The sequence below is a fragment of the Pseudophryne corroboree genome, chromosome 5 (genome assembly GCF_028390025.1).
Source record: "Pseudophryne corroboree isolate aPseCor3 chromosome 5, aPseCor3.hap2, whole genome shotgun sequence".
Taxonomy (NCBI): domain Eukaryota; kingdom Metazoa; phylum Chordata; class Amphibia; order Anura; family Myobatrachidae; genus Pseudophryne; species Pseudophryne corroboree.
Window position 1 is genome coordinate 634537392 of NC_086448.1, and position 26550 is coordinate 634563941.

Here is a 26550-nt window from a genome sequence, read left to right on the forward strand (position 1 = left end):
TGTCAGCCCCCATTCTTCGACAGCCTGATTTGAATCGTCCCTTTCTACTAGAGGTGCATGCATCTTCAGAAGCAGTAGGAGCTGTGTTGTCACAAGTCTTTGAAGATAAAAAGGTCCATCCCTGCGGATATTTCTCCCGTAAGTTCCTCCCGGCAGAACGTAATTATGCAATCGGTGAGCAAGAGTTACTTGCCATCAAGTTGGCATTTGAGGAGTGGAGATACCTTCTAGAAGGAGCTCAACATCGCATTACAGTTTATACTGATCATAAGAATCTTCTGTATCTGCAGTCAGCTCAGTGTTTGAATCGACGACAAGCTCGATGGGCGCTTTTCTTCTCACGATTTGGTTTCAAACTCACCTATCGTCCAGGGTCTCAGAACAAAAAGGCAGATGCCCTTTCCCGGTCCTTTGCTTCTTCTGAATTAAATGATGCTACCACGAATCAAGCCATTGTGAATCCTACGTCCTTCTTAATGACTCGAACCTCTCCAGTTCCTCCGCCTGGCAAGACCTTTGTCGCCACAAGTCTTCGAAAACGGCTGCTTACCTGGGCTCACTCCTCTTCCTTCATGGGTCATCCTGGGGTTCTAAAGTCTCTCAAATTTATTCAACAGTCTTATTGGTGGCCACGTCTCAAAGCCGATGTCCAAGAGTTTATAGCAGCATGTCCTAAATGTGCCCAACATAAGAGTCCAAGAAGTTCTCCACCAGAGTTTCATCCATTGCCAGCCCTAGAGGTTCCAGCAGCAGATCAAGAGCTTCAACGTCTATCTAGCATCTGGAGTTGTGTACGTAAGTCCTTGGTCAAAACTTCCGCTCGTTATAAATCTTTTGCAGATAGAAAACGTAAAGCTGTACCGAGTTACAAAGTGGGAGACCAAGTTTGGATTTCTACGCGCAATCTCAAGTTCAAAGTTCCTTCTAAGAAATTTGCTCTCAGGTTTATTGGTCCATTTCCCATTGTAAAGGTACTCAACCCTGTGTCATACAAAGTCAAATTGTCACCGTCTTTGAGAATTCCTAACGCCTTTCATACATCTTTACTGAAGCCTTTGATTCTCAATAAGTTCCGTACTACCCAGTCCAAATCTCCTAAAGTTCACTCTTTGCAGAATGAGGAATTTGAAGTTAAAGAGATTGTGGACTCACGTTCCCGATACGGACGTTTACAGTTTCTGGTCGACTGGAAGGGTTACGGTCCGGAGGAGAGATCCTGGGTTTTCTCTGAAGATGTTCATGCTCCAAGACTGGTACAGAAATACTTCTCCAAAAATCCTGACAAGGTTCAAAGGTGTTCGGAGACCACCCGTAGAAGAGGGGGTACTGTCACGAACCGGTCTCTCACCTCTGCGGGTTCTGGGGTTCATCCATTGCCAGTGCGGTTGCTTGCGGTGCTGTGCGCCCGTGTGGGGACACGGCGTGATCAATGGCACAGGTGATGCAGAGTCTGGGAACTGTGAGTGCGGGGACCAAATGGCCTAAGGCACTGCGGTGTGTCTGCTGTATAGGAGGTGGCCATGTTGGAGACCAAATAGCTAATACAGAGCACTTGTGAAAACACCTGTGGGCAGGTGTAAGCCAATCCCGTGCTTGTGCTGCCTTTAAGTAGGCTGGGATTATGTTACTCTGGGCCAGTGCTTTGTTGTATCAAAGCTGTGCTCTAGCTCTGAACTCTCTCCGTGCATTCCTGTGTGATTCCCGTGGTCCAGATATCGCCTCCGTTCCCAGAGGTCCGTTTGCAGCCTTCACTGCCAAAGATCTACCGGCTCTCCATTGTGCTATCAGTCAATTGCACACCTATTGGAAATACTTGGATTCCCAGTGTCCTGCATGAGGTTACCTTGTCAGTCTGCCTATCCTACAAAGTCTGCAGGATCTCATTTCTCTCAGCTGTTCGTTTGTTCAACTCTGCATTTAACCCATTCATCACCTTGTCTTCTACTACAGTTTCACAGTGATCTCCGGAACCCGCAAGTAACCCAATTCAGTACTTTTTGCTATGTTGTCATAACAAGGATAATTCTTCACAGTCTCTCAGTTAACTCTCAAAACTCCATTGCAAATCCTTACAGTTATCTCTTCATGTCTGCATTATCCAGTTAATCACATTCTGCAGTTCAGCATCAAAGCTTGTTTATATTTGGACAATCCAACATTTATTCATCAGCTTGTTTTGCATATGTTTCCATGAACATTTCTTTTATTTATTTTTGAGTTTTCTCTTGCATATTATTCCTGCAATACTTCAGTATAATATGATGATTAACAACTTGTCAGTTAACTCTTTACTGAATTGTTATTTTGAATAAATATATGAATCGGAACTTTCTTCGTCCTCCCTGCTTTCTTCATAGCCCAGCACCTACACCTGTGGTTGGTCCCGGGTTAACGGATTCACAAAAACACCCGGACCTGACATCACGTAAACATTCATTGGGGGAGATTCAAATCTTCTGTCCCCCCTCCTGCCCCCATCGCGCCCGCCGGCAGTATTCAAATGTTACTGCCGATGGGTGCGATATCAGCATTTCATTGACCCGTTGGACGCCCAAACGGGACTTTTCACGATCGCACCCATGTCTTTAGTCGGGTTTAGCTGCTTTACGCGGCTAAACCCTTCTCTTATGGCCGCGATCAGCGCAAAAATGGGGGTCATTAGAATATCGCCCCGCGATCTCCCGTCACTTTAGACGGGAGATCGGTGGCAATAGAAGATTTGAATCCCGCCCATTATGTTTTTATAAATCTGGTGTACTATTATTTCTAGCAAAGATCATCAGCATAACTTAAAAGGAGAGAAAGAAGACTCTTTTTGCTAGGGCGCTTCCTCCCTTCTTGCTAGGATCATCAGCATACTGTAACTCTTTGGATTGCTATTCACTTTTCACTGTACTTGTAACAAGATCATGAAGACTACACACTCATTAGTGCATTAATGTTTCCTACTGTAGCTTGCAGCTGTAACCCTGAGCAGTCAGACGGATGTGAGGAAGGATCAGGCAGATGTTACTGCAAACCCAACTTTAGTGGAAACAACTGTGAGAAGTGCGCAGAAGGCTTCTACGCATACCCAGTCTGCCGACGTAAGTGATGGACACTTCTTGTTTTCTTTTTTTTATATTAAAGCGTTTCTTTATATACATTTATTTTAGAATACATAGTAATTAAAAAATGTTGGTACTTGGAAAAATTATATAATTTTTAAAAATATATACTGTAGCACGATGGCTAGTATAACACGATGGACTGGATCTATAAAGCATCTGTCTTGTTAGGAATGTTACAGGCCACAATATCCTGATCTAGGATGATATTATAGTGACTTGAATTAGCATACTGTAACTGCTGTACAGACAAAGATTAATTTTACCAGCTGGCTTGAATGACAGGTGTAGCTTATGATAAATAGCTCTCACAGCAATGCTTAAGAACAAAGAGTGATGAAACTCATAATGAATAAAGATAAAATAAACGTGGTAGGGAGGAAACCATGGGGACTACTAAGGCTCAGAGATTTGGATGTTCAGCGGTGGATCCAGTAACCTGCTGTGCTTCACATGGTACCACGCTTACAGACATTGTATGCCTTCTTCTAGTAGGTCAATGGGAGATCACTAGGAGGTTCATGTGGGATATTCATTGTGGTATGACCATGGTATTTGCACCATTAACTGTTTCCCTCGCTGCACAATGCTATAAATTGTCAGATCACTTTGCAGGAGGCAGGCCCTAATAGACACAATAACAGAAGAATTAAGTCCCTGGACCTCTCACTTCACTGGGGAAGTGGCTGAGATCTGGGAGCCTAGTCTGTTATCCTGGGAGTTGGGAAAACTCACCACAATTCTATGAATCTCGTTGACATCCTCTGCGTGAATTTCAGGTGGCCACTGGACATCTAAGTAACCCCCAGGTTACTCAGAATGTCTGGCAAAACCACCATTCTGGGGCCAGTGAAGATGCAGCCACTGGCTTCAGCACATCCAGAAAATGGAGCTGACATACCCCCGTTTTCTCTGACGTCCTAGTGGATGCTGGGAACTCCGTAAGGACCATGGGGAATAGACGGGATCCGCAGGAGACTGGGCACTCTAAAAGAAAGATTAGGTACTATCTGGTGTGCACTGGCTCCTCCCTCTATGCCCCTCCTCCAGACCTCAGTTAGAATCTGTGCCCGGCCAGAGCTGGGTGCTCCTAGTGGGCTCTCCTGAGCTTGCTAGAAAGAAAGTATTTGTTAGGTTTTTTATTTTCAGTGAGATCTACTGGCAACAGACTCACTGCTACGTGGGACTGAGGGGAGAGAAGCAAACCTACCTGCTTGCAGCTAGCTTGTGCTTCTTAGGCTACTGGATACCATTAGCTCCAGAGGGATCGAACACAGGCCAACGCCCCATTGCTGCCCCAAAACACTTTCAGTATGTTATTCATGCTATGGCTTTCAGGGCACTACGACTGAGTGCAGGACCAGATCAGCACATGCGCAGAGCAAAATACATCAGAGATTTGTGAGAAGCATAGAAGCTCCATAAATCTCTGAATCAGGCCCAATGTGTTTTACTATGAAAGCTAGCAACAAGAAGGAGGTGCCGTTATGTTACCACACTGCTGCCTCTCACATATTCAGTGTCCACTATCAGCAATAGTAATCTGAAAGACATGGAGATTCCCTGTGTTGTATTCCCATTAATGCTTTGCCAAAGAAGTAAGCAGTTCTGATCGAAAGTGATGCCCATCCATTAGCTACTTTTCTGGGGGGAAAGAGGGATACAGTAGAATATATTGTAGCGGTGGAAAGACCTAGAGCTAGATGCATCATCGCTTGGAAAGTGATAAAATAGAGAGTGAAAAAGTACCAGCCAATCAGCTCCTAACTGCCATGTCACAGGCTGTGTTTGAAAAATGGCAGTTAGGACCTGATTGGCTGGTACTTTTTCACTCTTCATTTTATCACTTTCTAAGCGATGATGCATCTGGCCCTTAGTCTTTAGAAATTGCCATTACATCCTGGTCAGTGTTAGTTGATAATTCAACAAAAATAAGATTTTACTCACCGGTAAATCTATTTCTCGTAGTCCGTAGTGGATGCTGGGAACTCCGAAAGGACCATGGGGAATAGCGGCTCCGCAGGAGACTGGGCACAACTAAAGAAAGCTTTTAGGTCACCTGGTGTGCACTGGCTCCTCCCACTATGACCCTCCTCCAAGCCTCAGTTAGGACACTGTGCCCGGACGAGCTGACATAATAAGGTAGGATTTAGAATCCCGGGTAAGACTCTTACCAGCCACACCAATCACACCGTATAACTCGTGATACTATACCCAGTTAACAGTATGAAAACAACTGAGCCTCTCAACAGATGGCTCAACAATAACCCTTTAGTTAACAATAACTATGTACAAGTATTGCAGACAATCCGCACTTGGGACGGGCGCCCAGCATCCACTACGGACTACGAGAAATAGATTTACCGGTGAGTAAAATCTTATTTTCTCTGACGTCCTAGTGGATGCTGGGAACTCCGAAAGGACCATGGGGATTATACCAAAGCTCCCAAACGGGCGGGAGAGTGCGGATGACTCTGCAGCACCGAATGAGAGAACTCCAGGTCCTCCTCAGCCAGGGTATCAAATTTGTATACTTTCTTTCTAGAAGCTCAGGAGAGCCCCTAGTGTGCATCCAACCTCAGCCGGGCACAAAATCTAACTGAGGCTTGGAGGAGGGTCATAGTGGGAGGAGCCAGTGCACACCAGGTGACCTAAAAGCTTTCTTTAGTTGTGCCCAGTCTCCTGCGGAGCCGCTATTCCCCATGGTCCTTTCGGAGTTCCCAGCATCCACTAGGACGTCAGAGAAAGTAATGAGAATTATTGTAATTTCACTGGGGCTGTGTGTGGACCCTTGACCTGGATTAGAGACAGATTCTAATGAGTATGAATAACAGGATGTAGAGTATTATTGCAATCTCTATTTCTGCTGCTATCAAAGGAAATTCTGCCTGCAAGTTGGGTGTGACTCATCCAAGGAATTTGACAGTTGTCACTTTGGGCCAGTGAGGATTCCTACCTTTGAATAGGCATATTTGTCATCTGTAGAAATGTGATAACCTGCGCACTGGGATCTATTTGTGTGGACGAGCTGCTACACCTTCAGGTGACTGACCTGATGGGACTATATGGATAATTGGGAATGGTGTTGCGCTCAATCCGGGTGATTGGTCTGTTTATCCAATTAGTTGGTTAATAAGATATGAGCCCTTGATTTCTTCAAGTATGGATAAGGATAAATAAATAATAAATGAGTAATTGGATTGATGAAATGGTTAATGGTTAATTGAATATAAACCCTTAAATTCAGCAAATACTGGTGCGTATGTGATAAAATGATCAATGCATATAGATTTGAATGGGAAACGAATATAAAATAAAAATCAAATAAATGATGTATCAATTGGGTGCTTGGTGGTCCTATGTTTCAGATTGAAATGTATTGAAATCAATGATGATCATAAAATTAGGTACAATGTAACAATTTATTGTATTTAACTAAATAACTAAATAATGTGAAGAGGAGTGCTGGATGGCACTGATACGTAATGTCACTCTTGGTCAGCAAATAGTTTCAAACTAGCGGCGTCCCGCATGCATTTATTACTGTCTCTGTTAGAGTGCACTCTAGTTTTTCAGTCTCACAAATAGCGCTTATTCTGTATGTGCCACACTTGGAATCTTCACGGTGTGGGTATAGGGCAATTACACATGGAAGGTATGATAGGGAGGCTCTGGACTAATCTTACAGGCCGGTCTCAGCTTCCCGTGGTGCGCCTTGGAACAGACACCCCCTGAGAGCCGAGGCGCCGCACCGGTAATCTCGTCTGGGGCGAGGGAAAACTCAGAGAGTGCTCTCCGGAGCGCCTAGTGAGTGACCCTCGCCGCAACAGAGGCTCGCTTCCTACCTTCTCCTGTGTTTGCCCAGTCCCGTCACCAGCTTGTCCGTCTTCTGTTGCTCAGCAACCTGGTCCGCTTCCGGGTTTCTCCCGATCACGTGACCGGGTCTTGTTAGATGTGAAGCTCGATGTATCTGGTATGCAAAAGTAGAGTAATCAAGTAATGAATCATGTTACTGGAACAGGCACATCCATTTAGACCAATAGAAATCTTCTATCCATGTCAGGTGACCTAATGAGGTCACAGAATGATCCCATATAAACCATATAAACCACTGGGATATGATCCCTAAGCATCCACTTCTCCCAGAGGAAGGCCTTGGAAAGGCTGAAACGCGTTGGGGTAAAGACATACAGACTTTCAAGTTCTGCAGAACTACTTTTGCATACCAGATACATCGAGCTTCACATCTAACAAGACCCGGTCACGTGATCGGGAGAAACCCGGAAGCGGACCAGGTTGCTGAGCAACAGAAGACGGACAAGCCGGTGACGGGACTGGGCAAACACAGGAGAAGGTAGGAAGCGAGCCTCTGTTGCGGCGAGGGTCACTCACTAGGCGCTCCGGAGAGCACTCTCTGAGTTTTCCCTCGCCCCAGACGAGATTACCGGTGCGGCGCCTCGGCTCTCAGGGGGTGTCTGTTCCAAGGCGCACCACGGGAAGCTGAGACCGGCCTGTAAGATTAGTCCAGAGCCTCCCTATCATACCTTCCATGTGTAATTGCCCTATACCCACACCGTGAAGATTCCAAGTGTGGCACATACAGAATAAGCGCTATTTGTGAGACTGAAAAACTAGAGTGCACTCTAACAGAGACAGTAATAAATGCATGCGGGACGCCGCTAGTTTGAAACTATTTGCTGACCAAGAGTGACATTACGTATCAGTGCCATCCAGCACTCCTCTTCACATTATTTAGTTATTTAGTTAAATACAATAAATTGTTACATTGTACCTAATTTTTATGATCATCATTGATTTCAATACATTTCAATCTGAAACATAGGACCACCAAGCACCCAATTGATACATCATTTATTTGATTTTTATTTTATATTCGTTTCTCATTCAAATCTATATGCATTGATCATTTTATCACATACGCACCAGTATTTGCTGAATTTAAGGGTTTATATTCAATTAACCATTAACCATTTCATCAATCCAATTACTCATTTATTATTTATTTATCCTTATCCATACTTGAAGAAATCAAGGGCTCATATCTTATTAACCAACTAATTGGATAAACAGACCAATCACCCGGATTGAGCGCAACACCATTCCCAATTATCCATATTTATCATCTGTCATATTACAGGCCTGTAGGTCATCGCTATGGCAATGTTTGTGACTTTGAAAGTAAACCTCTGCATGGGTGGCTATCTCTGCTGGAAATCCAGAACACTAATTCACTGCATGCCACAAACAGGCGCTCAGCCAGTGATTCCACTGCAGTCTCATTGACCTGCTGGTTATCCTGTTTGCAGGGGATTATTTTGGCAACCATGTGGTGAAAGTAGTTCATGCATACGGGTGTGGATCATAGGGTCGACCACACTTAGGTCAACAGTGTCTAGGTCGACCACTATTGGTAGAAAGTGACCAAGTCGACACCCAAAATAGGTCGACACAACATGAGGTCGACATGAGCAAGGTCAACATGACAAAAGGTCGACGTGAGTTGTTTTTTTTATTTTATTTTTATGCTGTCGTTTTCTTCGTAGAGTGAACGGGAACCCCAATTAGTGCACCGCGTCCCCTTGCATGGCTCGCTTTGCTCGCCATGCTTTGGGCAAGGTTACCATTACCAATCGTAGTCAACATAGATCGTAAAGTATGAAAAAGTTCAAAGAATGAAAAACATTGTGAAAAAATCATGTCGAACTTTTGTTATGTCGGCCTAGTACATGTCGACATAGTGACCATGTCGACCTAGAAACCATGTTAACCCAATGCATGTTGACCAATAGTGGTTGACCTAATGACTGTCAACCTAAGTATGGTCGGCCTAGAGACCAGATACCCATGCATACCATGGAACTTAGAATGAGGCCACTGGATTTCATACTGCTTCATAGTGTTTGCTAAAGATACATAATTACCAGTAGATGTGGCTGAGATCGCTGATAGAGAGCTGACGGATAGTCCAGTAAGAGAAGATCATGCAGATGAGCTGCATTGTGCTGCGTTTCGCTGTGCAAGTCCCACTGAGCTTCCTCTTACTCTTTGGATATTCTCACCAACCCTAATCCATTTTAAGGGCACTCTTGCTAAGGACTGCAGGGATCCATTGTTCCATCCGATCAGAGCCACTATATCTGCTAATTGATGGAACTTGAAAGATTTACTTTCACCTCAATTATCGGACTATCATCTTTATTACCAGTTTGTTATCATCATTAAAGCCAGGACAGTCTACTATTTTTTTATTTATAATATTGGTATCCGGTCTCTAGGTCGACAAGACTTAGGTCGACAGTGTCTAGGTCGACCACTATTGGTCAACAGTAACTAGGTCGACAGGGTTTCTAGGTCAACAGAGTCTCTAGGTCGACATGTTCTAGGTCGACAGGTCAAAAGGTTTCTTTTTTTGAACTTTTTCATACTTTACGATCCACGTGGACTACGATTGGGAATGGTAACCTATGCTGAGCGCAGCGGTAGCAGAGCGAGGGGACACGGTGCACTAATTAGGGTTCCTGGTCACTGTACGGCGAAAACGACAACAAAAAAAGATTTTAAAAAAACATGTCAACCTAGACCATGTCGACCTAGAGACCCTGTCGACCTAGAATCCCTGTCGACCTAGTTACTGTCGACCAATAGTGGTCGACCTAGACACTGTCGACCTTAGTGTGTTTGACCTTCAATACCACACCCTATAATATTATGTCCTCACTTATTTTTACTTTTAGTTCATGACAATATTGTCTATTTAATGATTTTTTTTTTTGTTTGGTTGCCTTTTATAATAAATTCATATTTAATGCCATCAATATCATTGGCACGTACACCTACCACATGCTAAATGCAAGCGATCCATCTGAATGTGGCATCCAAATTGTATAGATACCCACACCCATGGCACATCTACAAAACAGTTCTCTTGCCTGCATTTGCTTTTTTGACCCTCAGTTGCTAACTAGCTACCTATAAATACCCATTATAAATACCCACTTGTCATCTGGCAACAAAACAGCTGTGATGTGTACGATTCTGAATTGTGTGGTGTTCCCAAGCATGTATATGCAGCCTGCCCTGCAGGTAAAACATTGCTAGATGCGCATTCGGACCTGCATGTGACTCAGAATCAGGGTTTAAACAATAGGGCTGAAATTTAGTAACAATCTTTTTGGCCCAATTTTGCAATTTTTTTACGATAAAGCCATGATTTTGCTAATCTCAAATTTACTAAGGGCCAATTTGCATGTAAAGCATGTGTCAAACTTGAGTTTACAGAGAAATTTTGCGGCAAATACCATTGGACCAAACATCGTCAAAACAACATTAGTACCAATTCAAATCGTGAATTTACTAAGTACTGTTTTTGTGACATCGGTCAAAGTCACACCAAAATCACACCTTAATGCACCAAATCGGCAGTGGGGTTCCCTGTATTTCATTGAACCAGCACCGGGCTCTTGAGCTAGTCCTGGGTCTGGAAATACGGGGAGACAAATGCGTAGGAGTCTCCCCGTATTTCCTAAAACTAGCACCGACCTTTTACTAGCGGGTCAGAGGGTAATGCCAAAGCCAGGGGGCACACTTGATGGGGTCCCCCGGCCAAAGCAATTAGCCCTCTGAACTAGCCACCCCAGCCTTGGGATTCCTCAGAAAGTGGGGACCCTCTCAATAAAGGGGTCCACCATCCTAATGATCTCCTGGAGCGAAGCCTGGGGCTAGACTATCCTCGCACCCCTAGGTGGTGGGTGCCAAGTTGGTAGCAGTCAGTTAAAGTTAGAATAATATTTTTGAGAAGGACTACAGGTTCCAGTAAGCCTTCCACACATGCCGGTACTTGGAGAACCGGGGAGACTATAGGTATCAGCAGGCTCTTAACGGCTCACATGTTGGTACTTGTGGTTCTCCAACTACTAGAATCCGGGGGAGGATTGCTGGAACTTGTAGTCTTCCTGTAAAGACAAAATGATTCTGACATTAACTGATTGCTATCAAATCAGCACCCACCACCCAGGGGTGCCAGAGATAACCCTGGGCTTCATCCTAGCCCTGGGGTATCCTTGGGGAGGGGAAAACCCCTTTATTGGGAGTGTCCCCACTTTTGAGGAATCCCAGGGCTAGGGTGACTAGTTGGGGGGCAGAATGCTTTTACCATGGGACCCTGTCAAGTGTGTCCTCTGGCTGTGGCATTCACACACATACACCCCCCCCCTCAATCCCCTCCCCTGGTAACCCCTACGCAATTTCCCCCTGTATTTTCATAACCAGGTCTGGCTGAAGAGCCTGGTTCAATGAAATGACCCCCACACTGTTTTCCCCTGTATTTCTTGAACCAGGACTGGCTCACATAGCCCACTGCTGGTTTTGCTTTGAAGGGGGTACCCCACGCCAATTTTTTTTTTTTTTTATAGTTAACTTTATTACACTTAAAACACAACGCAGGCTTTGCAACATACACACTGCTTTATTGCAGCAGCTAAATTTGCATCTCACAACACTCCACAAAACAACTGCATACATCTTTGAAAGACAATACGCAAGCCAACACGATTGTTAGTAAATATGTGATTTGTGGTGTAAAACATTCTGGCGATATGTGGCGATCACGGATCGCACCCCAAAACGATTCTTTGTCATTTTCTCCCAGCACCTAATGTGATAAAATACAGCCTGTCCATTAACTAGGGACCATTGCTGAATATTGGTTCATCCCACGAAATAGCTGTCTCCACTGTGTAGGTTTCAGGTACACTTTATTTTATGTGTTAAGCTCTCCTTTCAAGTGAAAAAGCATAATCCAAACCATAGCGAGGGGATTGTTAAATAAAAACAAACAAAACAATCAAATCCTTTAAAGTAATGGCTTCAAATGATCAGGATTAATGTGCTGAAATAGAGCGAGGTAATATTTACAGAGTTTTCCCCCAAATATGGAATGGAAAACAAACCGTCTTCTGCTCTGTACAATAGAGAAACACTTTGGAAAAACAAACAGGGAATGAAAAAGAAAAGAGGTTCAAAGGCGGATCAGATTGCTGCGTATATCTGTGGGAAACGAAGAGACTCTCAGTTCATGTCACTAGAGCAGTCAAGTGCAGTGGAAGCAATACAATGTACTGAAAATGTACCAGTGATTAGTACATAGAACAGAATTAAAGCTGTGATGAGTTTTATGATTGTAAATACATCTTCTGACCCCCATACATTACAGACATATTGCCAATGGCCAAATCGAGGAACAGTGAATATTAAGCGTTTAAAAATATTGATTCGCCGATCCCATCCGAAAACGGTCAAGATCGGCAAATCTTGATTTTTTTAAAATGAGAATGTCCCTGATTCCCCGACGGGTCGCCAATTGGGTTAACCCAGGATTGTGTTAGGGTTAAGGTTGTGCATATGTACTGATTCTTTAGGGTGGTATTCATGTAACCGGCGGTCGGGAGACCAACGGTCACATGACCTCCACCGTCATCCCGTCCCCTCACTAACCTGATGGTCGGCATGCCGACCAACAGGGACTATTTCCACTCGTGGGTGTCCACGACACCCATAGAGTGGGAATAGAACCCGTGGCGACCGCCACCGAGCCCGCTACACTCGCCCCTCCCCGTCGGTATGCTGCCGGGATCCCGATGTCGGTATGCTGACATACTACACCCGATTCTTTACCATTAATAATTACTGTATTCTACAGTGTGGCAGTGGTAAACGGGATCGGAATGATTGATTCTGGCCTGGAGCAGCAGCTGAACTAATTGAACATTACATTTACTGTAGGCAACTATTGTGTCGGATTATCCAAGTGGCAATGCTTCTTCTTCTCCCAGTTGGTGCGACTGCAGCTATTTACTGAGTTGGCAGAGTGTATGCATGTGCGGTGTTACGCTTACCAATTCATAGCAACAATGTTATGTTATACGTACTGTAAGGGATTTTAGAATTTATAGTTTGTGAATAACACATGCTTTCGTGGTATTTGCCATGATGGTCGCTGAAGTTATGTGGCAGATTATCCCTTCTCGTCAAAATAAAGACGTGTCCTCAGACAGCTGGGCTCAATACGCCATGTGACACAAGATGACTGGCGAGCCACCGGGTCCAGTGCAACGCTGCTAGTGTTGGGCGTCTTTTTTGTGTGTTTTAACAGGAAAATGCACTATACACAGATATACAAGTGTTGCATATCAAATGAATCAGTACAGTCTCCTGATACATCATAGTCACAGCGCACTGCAACTACAATGCATTTTTGGGTAAAAAGATGAAAAGAGGACGCCCAGTGCTAACAGAGTCACACAAGGCCTGGCGCGCCGAGAAGGGCTGTTTGGAGCGACTGCCACAATAATGTATGAGGACACATCTGTATGGATACCTACGTGTAAAATAGATTGTATATATGGATAATCTACGACATGTTAAAATGGTTACGGATCAATAGATTTACAGTAAGAAGGTCTACAATCATTTGGTGAACGCCATATGGTTGACAGTGAAAAGGTCGACATGGTCATTAGTCGACAGGTACAAAAGATAGACACAGGGAAAGCCTCACATGGAAAATGTAAAATGGTCAACACAGGAAAAGGTCGACACAACATTTAGCAAAATATTTTTATGGTGTTGTTTTCACCGTCTGAGCACATGGACCCTTAATTAGTGCAACTGGACCCTTAATTAGTGCACTGCATCCCCTCGCATTGCTCGCTTTGTTCACCATGTTTCGGGTAAGGTTCCTCGCTTCTCTACCACTGCCCTCAGCACAGGTTACTATTCCAAATTATAGTCCTCGTGGATGGTAAAGTATGAAAAATTAGAAAAAAGTTAAAAAAAAACAACCCCCAAAAAACTTACATTGACCATATGTGTGTCGCCCATTGGCATGTCGACTTTTTGATAACCATAAACACCGTTGACCTATTATAGGTCGACCTAATGACCATGTCGACCTAATGCATATCGACCGTATGGGCTGACCTAGACCCTGTAGATCTATTGAGCGCATACTATTAAAAGTGATCTTAGTTGAATGTGTGAATGTGCTAAGTAATAAGATACTCTATTAGTGACTGTGCAGGCAGAGCTGTATAATACTCTGTGTTATTTTTACTTTTCACTAGTTTTAACCTCTAGTATTGAACTTTAACTCTAAAGGGCCCTACACATTGGCCGATCCGCCGCTGAGCTGCCCGACGGCGGATACGGCCGACGGGCGACCCGGCGGCGGAGGGGCAGTGACGGGGGGAGTGAAGTTTCTTCACTCCCCCCGTCACCCGGCTGCATTGAAGTGCAGGCAAATATGGACGAGATTGTCCATATTGGCCTGCATGTACAGCCGACGGGGCACCAGTGATGAAAGAGCGCGGGGCAGCGCATTGTTCATCGCTGGAGCCTCCACACTCAAAGATATGAACGGTATCTCGTTCATTTATGTACGAGATCGTTCATATCTTTGACTGATGTCGGCCAGTGTGTCGGGCCTATAAGAGCTAATACTGTCAAGAGGTTGTATAACAGGGTTTAGTATGTCTCTGTTACTCTGAATTATATTCTTCATAGAAATGTTATTATAATGATGCAACAGTATTGTTCCTTGGACAAAAGAGCATGTTTCCTGCAATATGTGCACATTATCTCTAAGCGAAAGCTAAACCTGATGTAAATATTGATAAATAAGGTGACACAGTGTTTGATATGAGGGAGGTTGCATAGCAACAAGATACTGTATGAATCACTATCTGGAAATAACCTGTAGATTTAGGAGATACCGGCTACAATTCAAGTATAATATCCAGGCTACTTATCATAATTTCCCATGCTGCCAATAGTTCATACATCTGTTCAAAGAGAGAGAGCAGTTTGTACATTAGATAACAGATTAATTTACTTGCAAGGGAGTAACACAAGGCTCACGTTTGGGCCAATCTTAATCAATCATCTGTGGCTTAAAATAACTCATCACTGTACTGTATATTATTTTTAAGCTATTTCCTAACAAAATCTAATACATATTACAAGAATAAGGGGAACATTTACTAAGCAGTGATAAGAGCAGAGAAGTGAGCCAGTGGAGAAGTTGCCCATGGCAACCAATCAGCACTGAAGTAACATCTATAATTTGCATACTATAGAATGGTACAGAGCTGCTGATTGGTTGATGGGGCCACTTCTCCACTGGCTCACTTCTCCGCTCTTATCACTGCTTAGTAAATGTCCCCCTAAAATACTATAGCTGGGTACACATTAGACAACGAGCAAACAGTGAGATTTCGTCAACGATTTCCCTAGAACTCCTGGACAAACGATGTAGTGTGTACACGTTGTGCAATCTTGCAAAATATATAATCAGTGGCCACATCCAGGAGTATGTGGTCGTTGATGATTTTCTCAGATTGAGCTGCGTGTAGGGCTGACCAGAAGGCATCGCTGACAACCGTGGGGGAGCGCAAATAGTGCATACAAACTAGATGATTTGAACGATTTGTTGCTTCGATCCGTCGGAATCGGCCAAATTGTTTAAAAAATCATCTAGTGTGTACCCAGCTTAAGTTTAGATTTTTTTCTTACCTTAATTACTATCTTTGAAACATTGTCTTCAAGCAAATCCATGCATTTTGTAACATTTATTTATTTACAGGGATTCCATTCTATCCTCTCCCTTCAACCTCCTCCATTCCTGTGAGACCTACGGCTGGTAGCATTAAAGGTAAGCTACTCCTAGTGGGATGGTTGAAAACCATCAGAAATAAATGACTCTCTATTCCAACAGTTACATTTGTTGTTTAGCATAGTATGACACAAACATTTGTATTGAAAAATATACTTAAACACCTTAAGAATTCCTATAATGATGGCAGAAGGAAAAAGCGAGGGTATATAGGAGGGTGGTGTGGTGTATATAGAAGGTACAAAATATAAACTATTTTGGAACATGTATCGTCATTATTACAATGTCTGCTTTTTTATTTTTTTTGAAGCATGAATAAAAATACATCATTCACTAAACATGTTTGTACAGAATGAGTGCAATAAAGTATGAACATTGCATATATAATACCGTATAGCGTCATTCATTATTTATCCACCGATAGCAAGAAGAGTAAGGAAATGGTATGCAATAATCACAAAGTGTAAAATACACAAATTCAATTCAAGACCCAGTAGAATGTGTGGCGTTCACTTCCCACACTAAAATAAAATTCGGGGAAGTGAATTAGTCAAAGGCAATGGGAGGATCCCCGTCACTATGTCTACTTTTAACAGCAAGTCAACACAAAACTTTAGTAAATGAACAATGTATGAATGAATCAAGTATACTATTGGTCAAAACAAAACTCTTAGATCACCCATATTTTTCCAGTTGTTATTGAAATATACAGTTTAATGTCTCACTGTACACTGGTATTAAATCATAGAGCAAAGAAACATTTCAAGATAAAATAAATCTTAGATTCATTGTGTTTTGCAAAATTTAATAAACATTTTTGACTCCTCAGAGTAACCACCTTTTTCAGATATAGGGGTATATTCAATTGAAGTCGGATCCATTCCGACATTCATTTGTCGGAATGGATCCGACCTGGGCTATTCAAAGCAATCTCAATTCGACTTTAAAAAAAGTCGAATTGAGATGCGGGCAGAGGGGGAGAGCAGCGCCAGAGGAGACGGTGGGGGCACAGGGGAAGAGCAGTGCCAGAGGAGATGGTGGGGGCACAGGGGAAGAGCAGTGCCAGAGGAGATGGTGGGGGCACAGGGGAAGAGCAGCGCCGGAGGAGATGGTGGGGGAACAGGGGAAGAGCAGCGTCGGAGAAGATGATGGGGGCACAGGGGGAGAGCAGCGCCGGAGGAGACGGTGGGGGAACAGGGGAAGAGCAGCGTCGGAGGAGATGGTGGGGGCACAGGGGGAGAGCAGCGCCAGGGGAGACGGTGGGGGCACAGGGGAAGAGCAGTGCCGGAGGAGATGGTGGGGGCACAGGGGGAGAGCAGCGCCGGAGGAGACGGTGGGGGAACAGGGGAAGAGCAGCGTCGGAGGAGATGGTGGGGGCACAGGGGGAGAGTAGCGCCAGAGGAGACGGTGGGGGCACAGGGGAAGAGCAGTGCCAGAGGAGATGGTGGGGGCACAGGGGGAGAGCAGCACCGGAGGAGACGGTGGGGGCACAGGGGAAGAGCAGCACCGGAGGAGACGGTGGGGGCACAGGGGAAGAGCAGCGCCGGAGGAGACGGGAGGCACAGGGTGAGAGCAGCGCAGGAGGAGCCGGGAGCGCAGCGCTACAGCAGCTGGCAGCGTAGCCGGAGGATGTCACAGCCGCAGTCCACCCGGCTCCAGCAAGCGGGACCCCCACCGTCTCCTCCGGCGCTGCTCTCCGCCCTCTCCTCCACAGTCCCTCATCTCAGTCCGACATTTTTTTATGTCGGACTGAGATGGTCGGAAATGGGGCCAAATCCTGTCGAATTTGGCCCTGTTTCCCTCAAAAGTACGTGAATCGGCAGCTATACCGCCGATTCACGTACTATTCAAGAAGTCGAATTCCCCGACTTGTCGAATAAAAATGCTGGGGATTGAATAGGTCGAATCACGATTCGACCTTAAAAAGTCGAAAACTGCCATTTTTTCGACAGACGACAGCTTTCGACACTAATTGAATATACCCCATAACCTCTGAACGCTTGTGGAAAACTTTCTAAAACGAAAATTTAATTTTGTTCTGGACGTTCTTCCCAGTACTGTTGCATACGTTATCATAAATGTGTGCACTTGAAAGTTGCTTTGCTTTCAGCATTCTGTCCAGTCCATCCCAAAGCTGCTTGATAGGGTCTGTCATTCAGACCCTGCCACTAATGCGGCTCGCAGCGCAGTATGCTGCGCGGACTTACACATTGTGGCCGCATCCCCGGAGGAAGGGAGACGCTCCAATAAAAAAAATGGCAGTTGATAGCGCAACCAGACTGCGCTGCCAGGGGTCATCCTTAGTTCCGATACGTGCACAATCTAATTGCGGATGCATCAGGAGGCAGCCTCGCACATGCTTGGCGGCCTTGCCCTGTGCTGGGCGGCCCCCAGCATGTGAGGAGATGAACACAGATCTGGCTGCATATGCAGCGATCTACGTTTATCTCTGACTAAGGCCCTAAGTCTGGAAACTGTGCTTCCCATTTATTGTTTATTGGCCCTACACACTGAAAGATTTCAGTGAACGATATGAACGTTCGAGAACTCATTCATATCGTTCAGTGTGTAGGCACCAACGATGAGCGATGCACGGCCCCGCGCTCGTTCATCATTGGTGCCAGGTCGCTTATGCATGCAAGCCAATAGGACAATCTCGTCCATATTAGCATGCACTGCTATGGAGCCAGATGATGGGGGAGTGAAGAAACTTCACTCCCCCCATCACCTCCCCACCGCCGCCGGGTCGCCCGTCTGCCGTATCGGCCATCGGACAGCTCGGCGGCGGGTCGCCGAGTCTGTAGGGCCCATTACTCTATGGTAGTTTTGACATAGTCTATGGTATGACATTATCTTGCTGTACAATGAATCCTTGACCAATTAGGTGTAGATCAGAGGGTATAGCATTGTGCTAAAAATTGTTGTGGTAGCCCTTTTGGTCCAGGTGCCAGTTATTATTTGCAAGTCACCAGCTTACAAGCCCCATCATGCTTTCTCCTCCAAGTTTGACAGTTGGTGACACACACTGAGGAGCCATCCTTTAACCTACTCAACCCAGCTTGATGAACCAAAGATTTCAAATATTGATTCATCAGTACATAAGACCCTTTTCTAGTTTTCAGTAGACTACTGGTGGTATTTTTCCTATTTTGCTGTCTTAGAAATGACTTTCTTGCTGCCTCTTGACCTGTTAAAGCTGCAGGTTGAAGTCTTCTCTTCACAGTTGAAACTGAGGCTTATTTATTTCGACCAGTGTTAAGTTGTGCTTGAAGCTGTTGTCCTGTGAGCCGCCTGTCATGCAAGATGTTGACTCTCAAAAATGTGTCTTCTGTTTCTGTTGTGGCTTTTAGGGGTAGATGTACTAAGCAGTGATAAAAGTGCAGAAGTGAGTCAGTGGAGAAGTTGCCCATAGCAACCAATAAGTGTTGACGTAACAGTTATATTTCTCTATCGTCCTAGTGGATGCTGGGGTTCCTGAAAGGACCATGGGGAATAGCGGCTCCGCAGGAGACAGGGCACAAAAAGTAAAGCTTTTTCCGATCAGGTGGTGTGCACTGGCTCCTCCCCCTATGACCCTCCTCCAGACTCCAGTTAGATTTTTGTGCCCGGCCGAGAAGGGTGCAATCTAGGTGGCTCTCCTAAAGAGCTGCTTAGAAAAAGTTTAGCTAGGTTTTTTATTTTACAGTGATTCCTGCTGGCAACAGGATCACTGCAGCGAGGGACTGAGGGGAGAAGGAATCAACTCACCTGCGTGCAGGATGGATTGGTTTCTTGGCTACTGGACATCAAGCTCCAGAGGGACGATCACAGGTACAGCCTGGATGGTCACCGGAGCCACGCCGCCGGCCCCCTTGCAGATGCTGAAATCAGAAGAGGTCCAGAATCGGCGGCTGAAGACTCCTGCAGTCTTCTAAAGGTAGCGCACAGCACTGCAGCTGTGCGCCATTTTCCTCTCAGCACACTTCACACGGCAGTCACTGAGGGTGCAGGGCGCTGGGAGGGGGGCGCCCTGGGAGGCAAAATGAGTACCTATAAAGGCTAAAAATACCTCACATATAGCCCTAGAGGCTATATGGAGATATTTAACCCCTGCCTAAATTTTCTAAATAGCGGGAGACGAGCCCGCCGGAAAAGGGGCGGGGCCTATCTCCTCAGCACACGGCGCCATTTCCTCTCACAGCTCCGCTGGTCAGGACGGCTCCCAAGTCTCTCCCCTGCACTGCACTACAGAAACAGGGTAAAACAGAGAGGGGGGGGCACATTTATGGCGATATTTTGATATAACAAAGCAGCTATAAGGGAGCACTTATTATAAGGCTATCCCTGATATATATATAGCGCTTTTGGTGTGTGCTGGCAAACTCTCCCTCTGTCTCCCCAAAGGGCTAGTGGGTCCTGTCTTCGTTAGGAGCATTCCCGGTGTGTCTGCTGTGTGTCGGTACGTGTGTGTCGACATGTATGAGGACGATATTGGTGTGGAGGCGGAGCAATTGCCAAATATGAGGATGTCACCCCCTAGGGAGTCGACACCAGAATGGATGCCTTTATTTATGGAAGGTGACGGTGACGAAGCAACCGTATTTTCCAGTAGGGCCACACGTTATATGATTTTGGCAATGAAGGAGGCGTTACATTTAGCTGATACTACAGGTACCACTAAACAGGGTATTATGTGGGGTATGAAAAAACTACCTATAGTTTTTCCTGAATCAGAAGAACTAAATGACGTGTGTAATGAAGCGTGGGTTGCCCCTGATAAAAAGCTGATAATTTCAAAGAAATTATTGGCATTATACCCTTTCCCGCCAGAGGTTAGGGAGCGCTGGGAAACACCTCCTAGGGTGGACAAGGCGCTAACACGCTTATCTAAACAAGTGGCGTTACCCTCTCCTGAGACGGCCGCACTTAAAGATCCATCAGATAGGAGGATGGAAAATATCCAAAAAAGTATATACACACAGGCAGGTGTTATACTACGACCAGCAGTAGCGACTGCCTGGATGGGCAGTGCGGGGGTAGTTTGGTCAGAGTCCCTGATTGAAAATATTGATACCCTGGACAGGGACAATATTTTACTGTCGTTAGAACAAATAAAGGATGCATTTCTTTATATGCGTGATGCACAGAGGGATATATGCACACTGGCATCACGGGTAAGTGCTATGTCCATTTCGGCCAGAAGAGCTTTATGGACGCGACAGTGGACAGGCGATGCGGATTCAAAACGGCATATGGAAGTTTTGCCGTATAAAGGGGAGGAGTTATTTGGAGTCGGTCTATCAGATTTGGTGGCCACGGCTACAGCCGGGAAATCCACCTTTCTACCTCAAGTCACTCCCCAACAGAAAAAGGCACCGACTTTTCAACCGCAGCCCTTTCGTTCCTTTAAAAATAAGAGAGCAAAGGGCTATTCATATCTGCCACGAGGCAAAGGTCGAGGGAAGAGACAGCAACACGCAGCTCCTTCCCAGGATCAGAAGCCCTCCCCGGCTTCTACAAAAGCCTCAGCATGACGCTGGGGCTTCTCAAGCGGACTCGGGGACGGTGGGGGGTCGTCTCAAAAAATTACAGCGCGCAGTGGGCTCACTCGCAAGTAGATCCCTGGATCCTGCAGATAATATCTCAGGGATACAGGTTGGAATTAGAGACAGATCCACCTCGCCGTTTCCTGAAGTCTGCTTTACCAACGTCCCCCTCCGAAAGGGAGACGGTTTTGGAAGCCATTCACAAGCTGTACTCTCAGCAGGTGATAGTCAAGGTCCCTCTTCTGCAACAAGGGAAGGGGTATTATTCCACTCTTTTTGTGGTACCGAAGCCGGATGGCTCGGTAAGACCTATTCTAAATCTGAAGTCCTTGAACCTGTACATAAAGAAGTTCAAGTTCAAAATGGAGTCACTCAGAGCAGTGATAGCGAACCTGGAAGAGGGGGACTTTATGGTATCCTTGGACATCAAGGATGCGTATCTCCACGTTCCAATTTACCCCTCACACCAGGGGTACCTCAGGTTTGTTGTACAAAACTGTCACTATCAGTTTCAGACGCTGCCGTTCGGATTGTCCACGGCACCTCGGATCTTTACAAAGGTAATGGCCGAGATGATGATTCTTCTTCGAAGAAAAGGCGTATTAATTATCCCATACTTGGACGATCTCCTAATAAGGGCGAGGTCCAGAGAACAGCTAGAGATGGGATTAGCACTGGCTCAAGAAGTGCTAAAACAGCACGGGTGGATTCTGAATATTCCAAAATCCCAGTTAATGCCGACAACTCGTCTGCTGTTCCTAGGGATGATTCTGGACACGGTTCAGAAAAAGGTTTTTCTCCCGGAGGAAAAAGCCAAGGAGTTATCCGAGCTTGTCAGGAACCTCCTAAAACCAGGAAAGGTGTCTGTACATCAATGCACAAGAGTCCTGGGAAAAATGGTGGCTTCTTACGAAGCAATTCCATTCGGCAGATTCCACGCAAGAATTTTCCAAAGGGATCTGTTGGACAAATGGTCAGGGTCGCATCTTCAGATGCACCTGCGGATAACCCTGTCTCCAAGGACAAGGGTGTCTCTTCTGTGGTGGTTGCAGAGTGCTCATCTATTGGAGGGCCGCAGATTCGGCATACAGGATTGGATCCTGGTGACCACGGACGCCAGCCTGAGAGGCTGGGGAGCAGTCACACAAGGAAGAAACTTCCAGGGAGTATGGACGAGCCTGGAAACGTCTCTTCACATAAACATTCTGGAACTAAGAGCAATATACAATGCTCTAAGCCAGGCAGAACCTCTGCTTCAGGGAAAACCGGTGTTGATCCAGTCGGACAACATCACGGCAGTCGCCCATGTGAACAGACAGGGCGGCACAAGAAGCAGGAGTGCAATGGCAGAAGCTGCAAGGATTCTTCGCTGGGCAGAGAATCATGTGATAGCACTGTCAGCAGTGTTCATCCCGGGAGTGGACAACTGGGAAGCAGACTTCCTCAGCAGACACGATCTTCACCCGGGAGAGTGGGGACTTCATCCAGAAGTCTTCCACATGCTGGTAACCCGTTGGGAAAGACCAATGGTGGACATGATGGCGTCTCGCCTCAACAAAAAACTGGACAGGTATTGCGCCAGGTCAAGAGATCCGCAGGCAATAGCTGTGGACGCGCTGGTAACGCCTTGGGTGTACCAGTCGGTGTATGTGTTTCCTCCTCTGCCTCTCATACCAAAAGTATTGAGAATTATACGGCAAAGAGGCGTAAGAACGATACTAGTGGTTCCGGATTGGCCAAGAAGGACTTGGTACCCGGAACTTCAAGAGATGATCACGGAAGATCCGTGGCCTCTACCTCTAAGGAGGGACTTGCTTCAGCAGGGTCCCTGTCTGTTTCAAGACTTACCGCGGCTGCGTTTGACGGCATGGCGGTTGAACGCCGGATCCTAAAGGAAAAAGGCATGCCGGAAGAAGTCATTCCTACTTTGATTAAAGCAAGGAAGGAAGTAACCGTGCAACATTATCACCGAATTTGGCGAAAATATGTTGCGTGGTGCGAAGATCGGAGTGCTCCGACGGAGGAATTTCAACTGGGTCGATTCCTACATTTCCTGCAATCAGGATTGTCTATGGGTCTCAAATTGGGATCTATTAAGGTTCAAATTTCGGCCCTGTCGATTTTCTTTCAAAAAGAATTGGCTTCAGTCCCTGAAGTCCAGACTTTTGTAAAGGGAGTGCTGCATATACAGCCTCCTGTGGTGCCTCCAGTGGCACCGTGGGATCTCAATGTGGTTTTGGACTTCCTAAAATCTCATTGGTTTGAACCACTAAAAAAGGTGGATTTGAAATATCTCACATGGAAAGTGACCATGCTTCTAGCCCTGGCTTCTGCCAGGAGAGTGTCAGAATTGGCAGCTTTATCTTACAAAAGCCCATATCTGATTTTCCATTCGGACAGGGCAGAACTGCGGACTCGTCCGCATTTTCTCCCTAAGGTGGTGTCAGCATTTCATCTGAACCAGCCTATTGTAGTGCCTGCGGCTACAAGTGACTTGGAGGACTCCAAGTTACTGGACGTTGTCAGAGCATTAAAAATATATATTGCAAGGACAGCTGGAGTCAGAAAATCTGACTCGTTGTTTATATTGTATGCACCCAACAAGATGGGTGCTCCTGCGTCTAAGCAGACGATTGCTCGTTGGATCTGTAGCACAATCCAACTTGCACATTCTGTGGCAGGCCTGCCACAGCCTAAATCTGTAAAGGCCCACTCCACAAGGAAGGTGGGCTCATCTTGGGCGGCTGCCCGAGGGGTCTCGGCATTACAACTTTGCCGAGCAGCTACGTGGTCAGGGGAGAACACGTTTGTAAAATTTTACAAATTTGATACTCTGGCTAAGGAGGACCTGGAGTTCTCTCATTCGGTGCTGCAGAGTCATCCGCACTCTCCCGCCCGTTTGGGAGCTTTGGTATAATCCCCATGGTCCTTTCAGGAACCCCAGCATCCACTAGGACGATAGAGAAAATAAGATTTTACTTACCGATAAATCTATTTCTCGGAGTCCGTAGTGGATGCTGGGCGCCCATCCCAAGTGCGGATTATCTGCATAAATTGTACATAGTTATTGTTAACTAATTCGGGTTATTGTTGAAGGAAGCCATCTTTCAGAGGCTCCGCTGTTATCATACTGTTAACTGGGTTTAGATCACAAGTTGTACGGTGTGATTGGTGTGGCTGGTATGAGTCTTACCCGGGATTCAAAATCCTCCCTTATTGTGTACGCTCGTCCGGGCACAGTACCTAACTGGAGTCTGGAGGAGGGTCATAGGGGGAGGAGCCAGTGCACACCACCTGATCGGAAAAAGCTTTACTTTTTGTGCCCTGTCTCCTGCGGAGCCGCTATTCCCCATGGTCCTTTCAGGAACCCCAGCATCCACTACGGACTCCGAGAAATAGATTTATCGGTAAGTAAAATCTTATTTTTACATAGTATAAAAGTATACAGAGCAGCTGATTGGTTGACATGGCAACTTCTCCAGTGGCTCACTTCTCCACTATTATCACTGCTTAGTACATGTTCCCCTGAGTCTGCTGGACCTCTTCTTGTCCGTTTCTTCCAGTCTTTAAGTGACTGTTGATGTTGTAGGAAACTGTACTCACTGACAACTTGGTTTTTTTTGCAATATCTCTAGATGAAAGTCCTACACTTTTAAAGGTTATAATGGCATGTCTGTCTTCCTTTGTTAATTACCTTTTTCTCATCATTATGATTGTAACCTACTACTCCCTGCAGTGTGATATTGTCCAAATAATGATTCAGAGGGTGTAATAACAGACTGTTCCAACACTGTTTTATACAGACAGCGGGTTTGTAATGTGGAGTTGGCCTGTCTCCTCGTGTTTGCATGGGTTTCCTCCCGGTGGTTCAGTTTCCTCTCACACTCCATTTGGCTTCTGACAACAAATTAACTATAGTGTGTATGCATACGCTGGGTACGCAGCTGAGTAGGGCGCAGCATAGAGGAGGGCACACTGGCTCAGCTGCACCAGTAAAATGCGTAAAACCATCTCTACCTGATATGCCCCCCTGGGAGACTTGCAGAGCAGGCAGTGGTGTCCCCACTACAGAACTGTGAAAAATTGCAAAATAACTACCACTCCCAGAAGCCCTTGCTGACAGTACTGTAGTGCCGGGCATGGCCTGGCGGCACCAACACCACTGCCTGCTGTGGGAGTCTCTGGGCAGGTGCTGCACAGGGGGCATATCAGGTAATGGCCATAAACTAATGTGTAAGGGGCACTACAACAGTGGGCATAATGTGTACGGGTCAATAGAACTGTGTGCATAATGAGTATGGGACACTACTCCTGTGGGCATAATGTGTATGGGGCACTACAACTGTGGGCATAATGTGTATGGGGCACCACTACTGTTGGCATAATGTGTATGGGGCACTACTACTGTGGGTATAATGTGTATGGTGCACTACAACTGTGGTCATAATGTGTATAGGGAACTAGTACTGTGGGCATAATGTGTAAGGGGTGCTGCTACAGTGGGTATAATGTGTAAGGGGTACTACTCTGGTGGGCAGACATAATGTGTAAGGGGCACTACTATGGTGGGTATAATTTGCAAGGGCAACTACTACAGTGGGCATTATATGTAAAGGGCACTAGAACCGGGCTTTTCTTGTGAAACCATGCCCCTTAATTTTTGCTTACCAAAAAATTTGGCCTCGGGCCAGCCCTGTGTGTATGTCTGTGACAAATGTGATGGGCAATATAGGCAGGGACTCTGATGTGAATGACTCAAATATTCTTTGTAAAGTGCTGCGGAATAAGTGTGCACTACTTAAACATTTATATCTATTCATCAGCCAATCATTTGCCAGCAACTCAATGTATAAAAGTATGTAAGCATATGACCAGTTCAGAGCCGAAAGCAATGCCAGTGTCACCTACAGTAGTTGAGTGATATTTTTGCAACTGTGCATGCACAAACATTCTGAGAGCTCATAAGTTGCTTAAGTTACACAGGGTGTACAATCATAGTTGTTGTTGTGATCGGGCCAGACAATATTAGAAATGTGAAAAAGTTCCGATGGTGGCTAGTAGTTTACGCAATAATGGCAAAAACACAAAATCAAAGAAAATGCAATTGTGTGAGCCAAAACAACTACATTTATTTATCTTTTGTCCTCTGGATTAGCTGGGGAATGAAATGCAGTGTCAGGAGCTTGGGCACTTTTAAAATTATCTGTAGAGGTTCACCTTCCTCCTCTAT

General features: G+C 45.5%; 1 protein-coding gene across 2 annotated transcripts in view; it reads left to right on the top strand.

Moving 5' to 3' along the window:
* LAMA3 (laminin subunit alpha 3) overlaps positions 1 to 26550 on the top strand; it is a 477258-nt gene that overhangs the window by 101809 nt on the left and 348899 nt on the right. For both annotated transcript variants that reach the window (XM_063923602.1, XM_063923601.1), the window contains exons 10-11: positions 2955 to 3086; positions 15766 to 15834. In XM_063923602.1, the coding sequence (XP_063779672.1) occupies positions 2955 to 3086; positions 15766 to 15834 (201 nt within the window). The remainder of the gene's footprint in view (positions 1 to 2954; positions 3087 to 15765; positions 15835 to 26550) is intronic.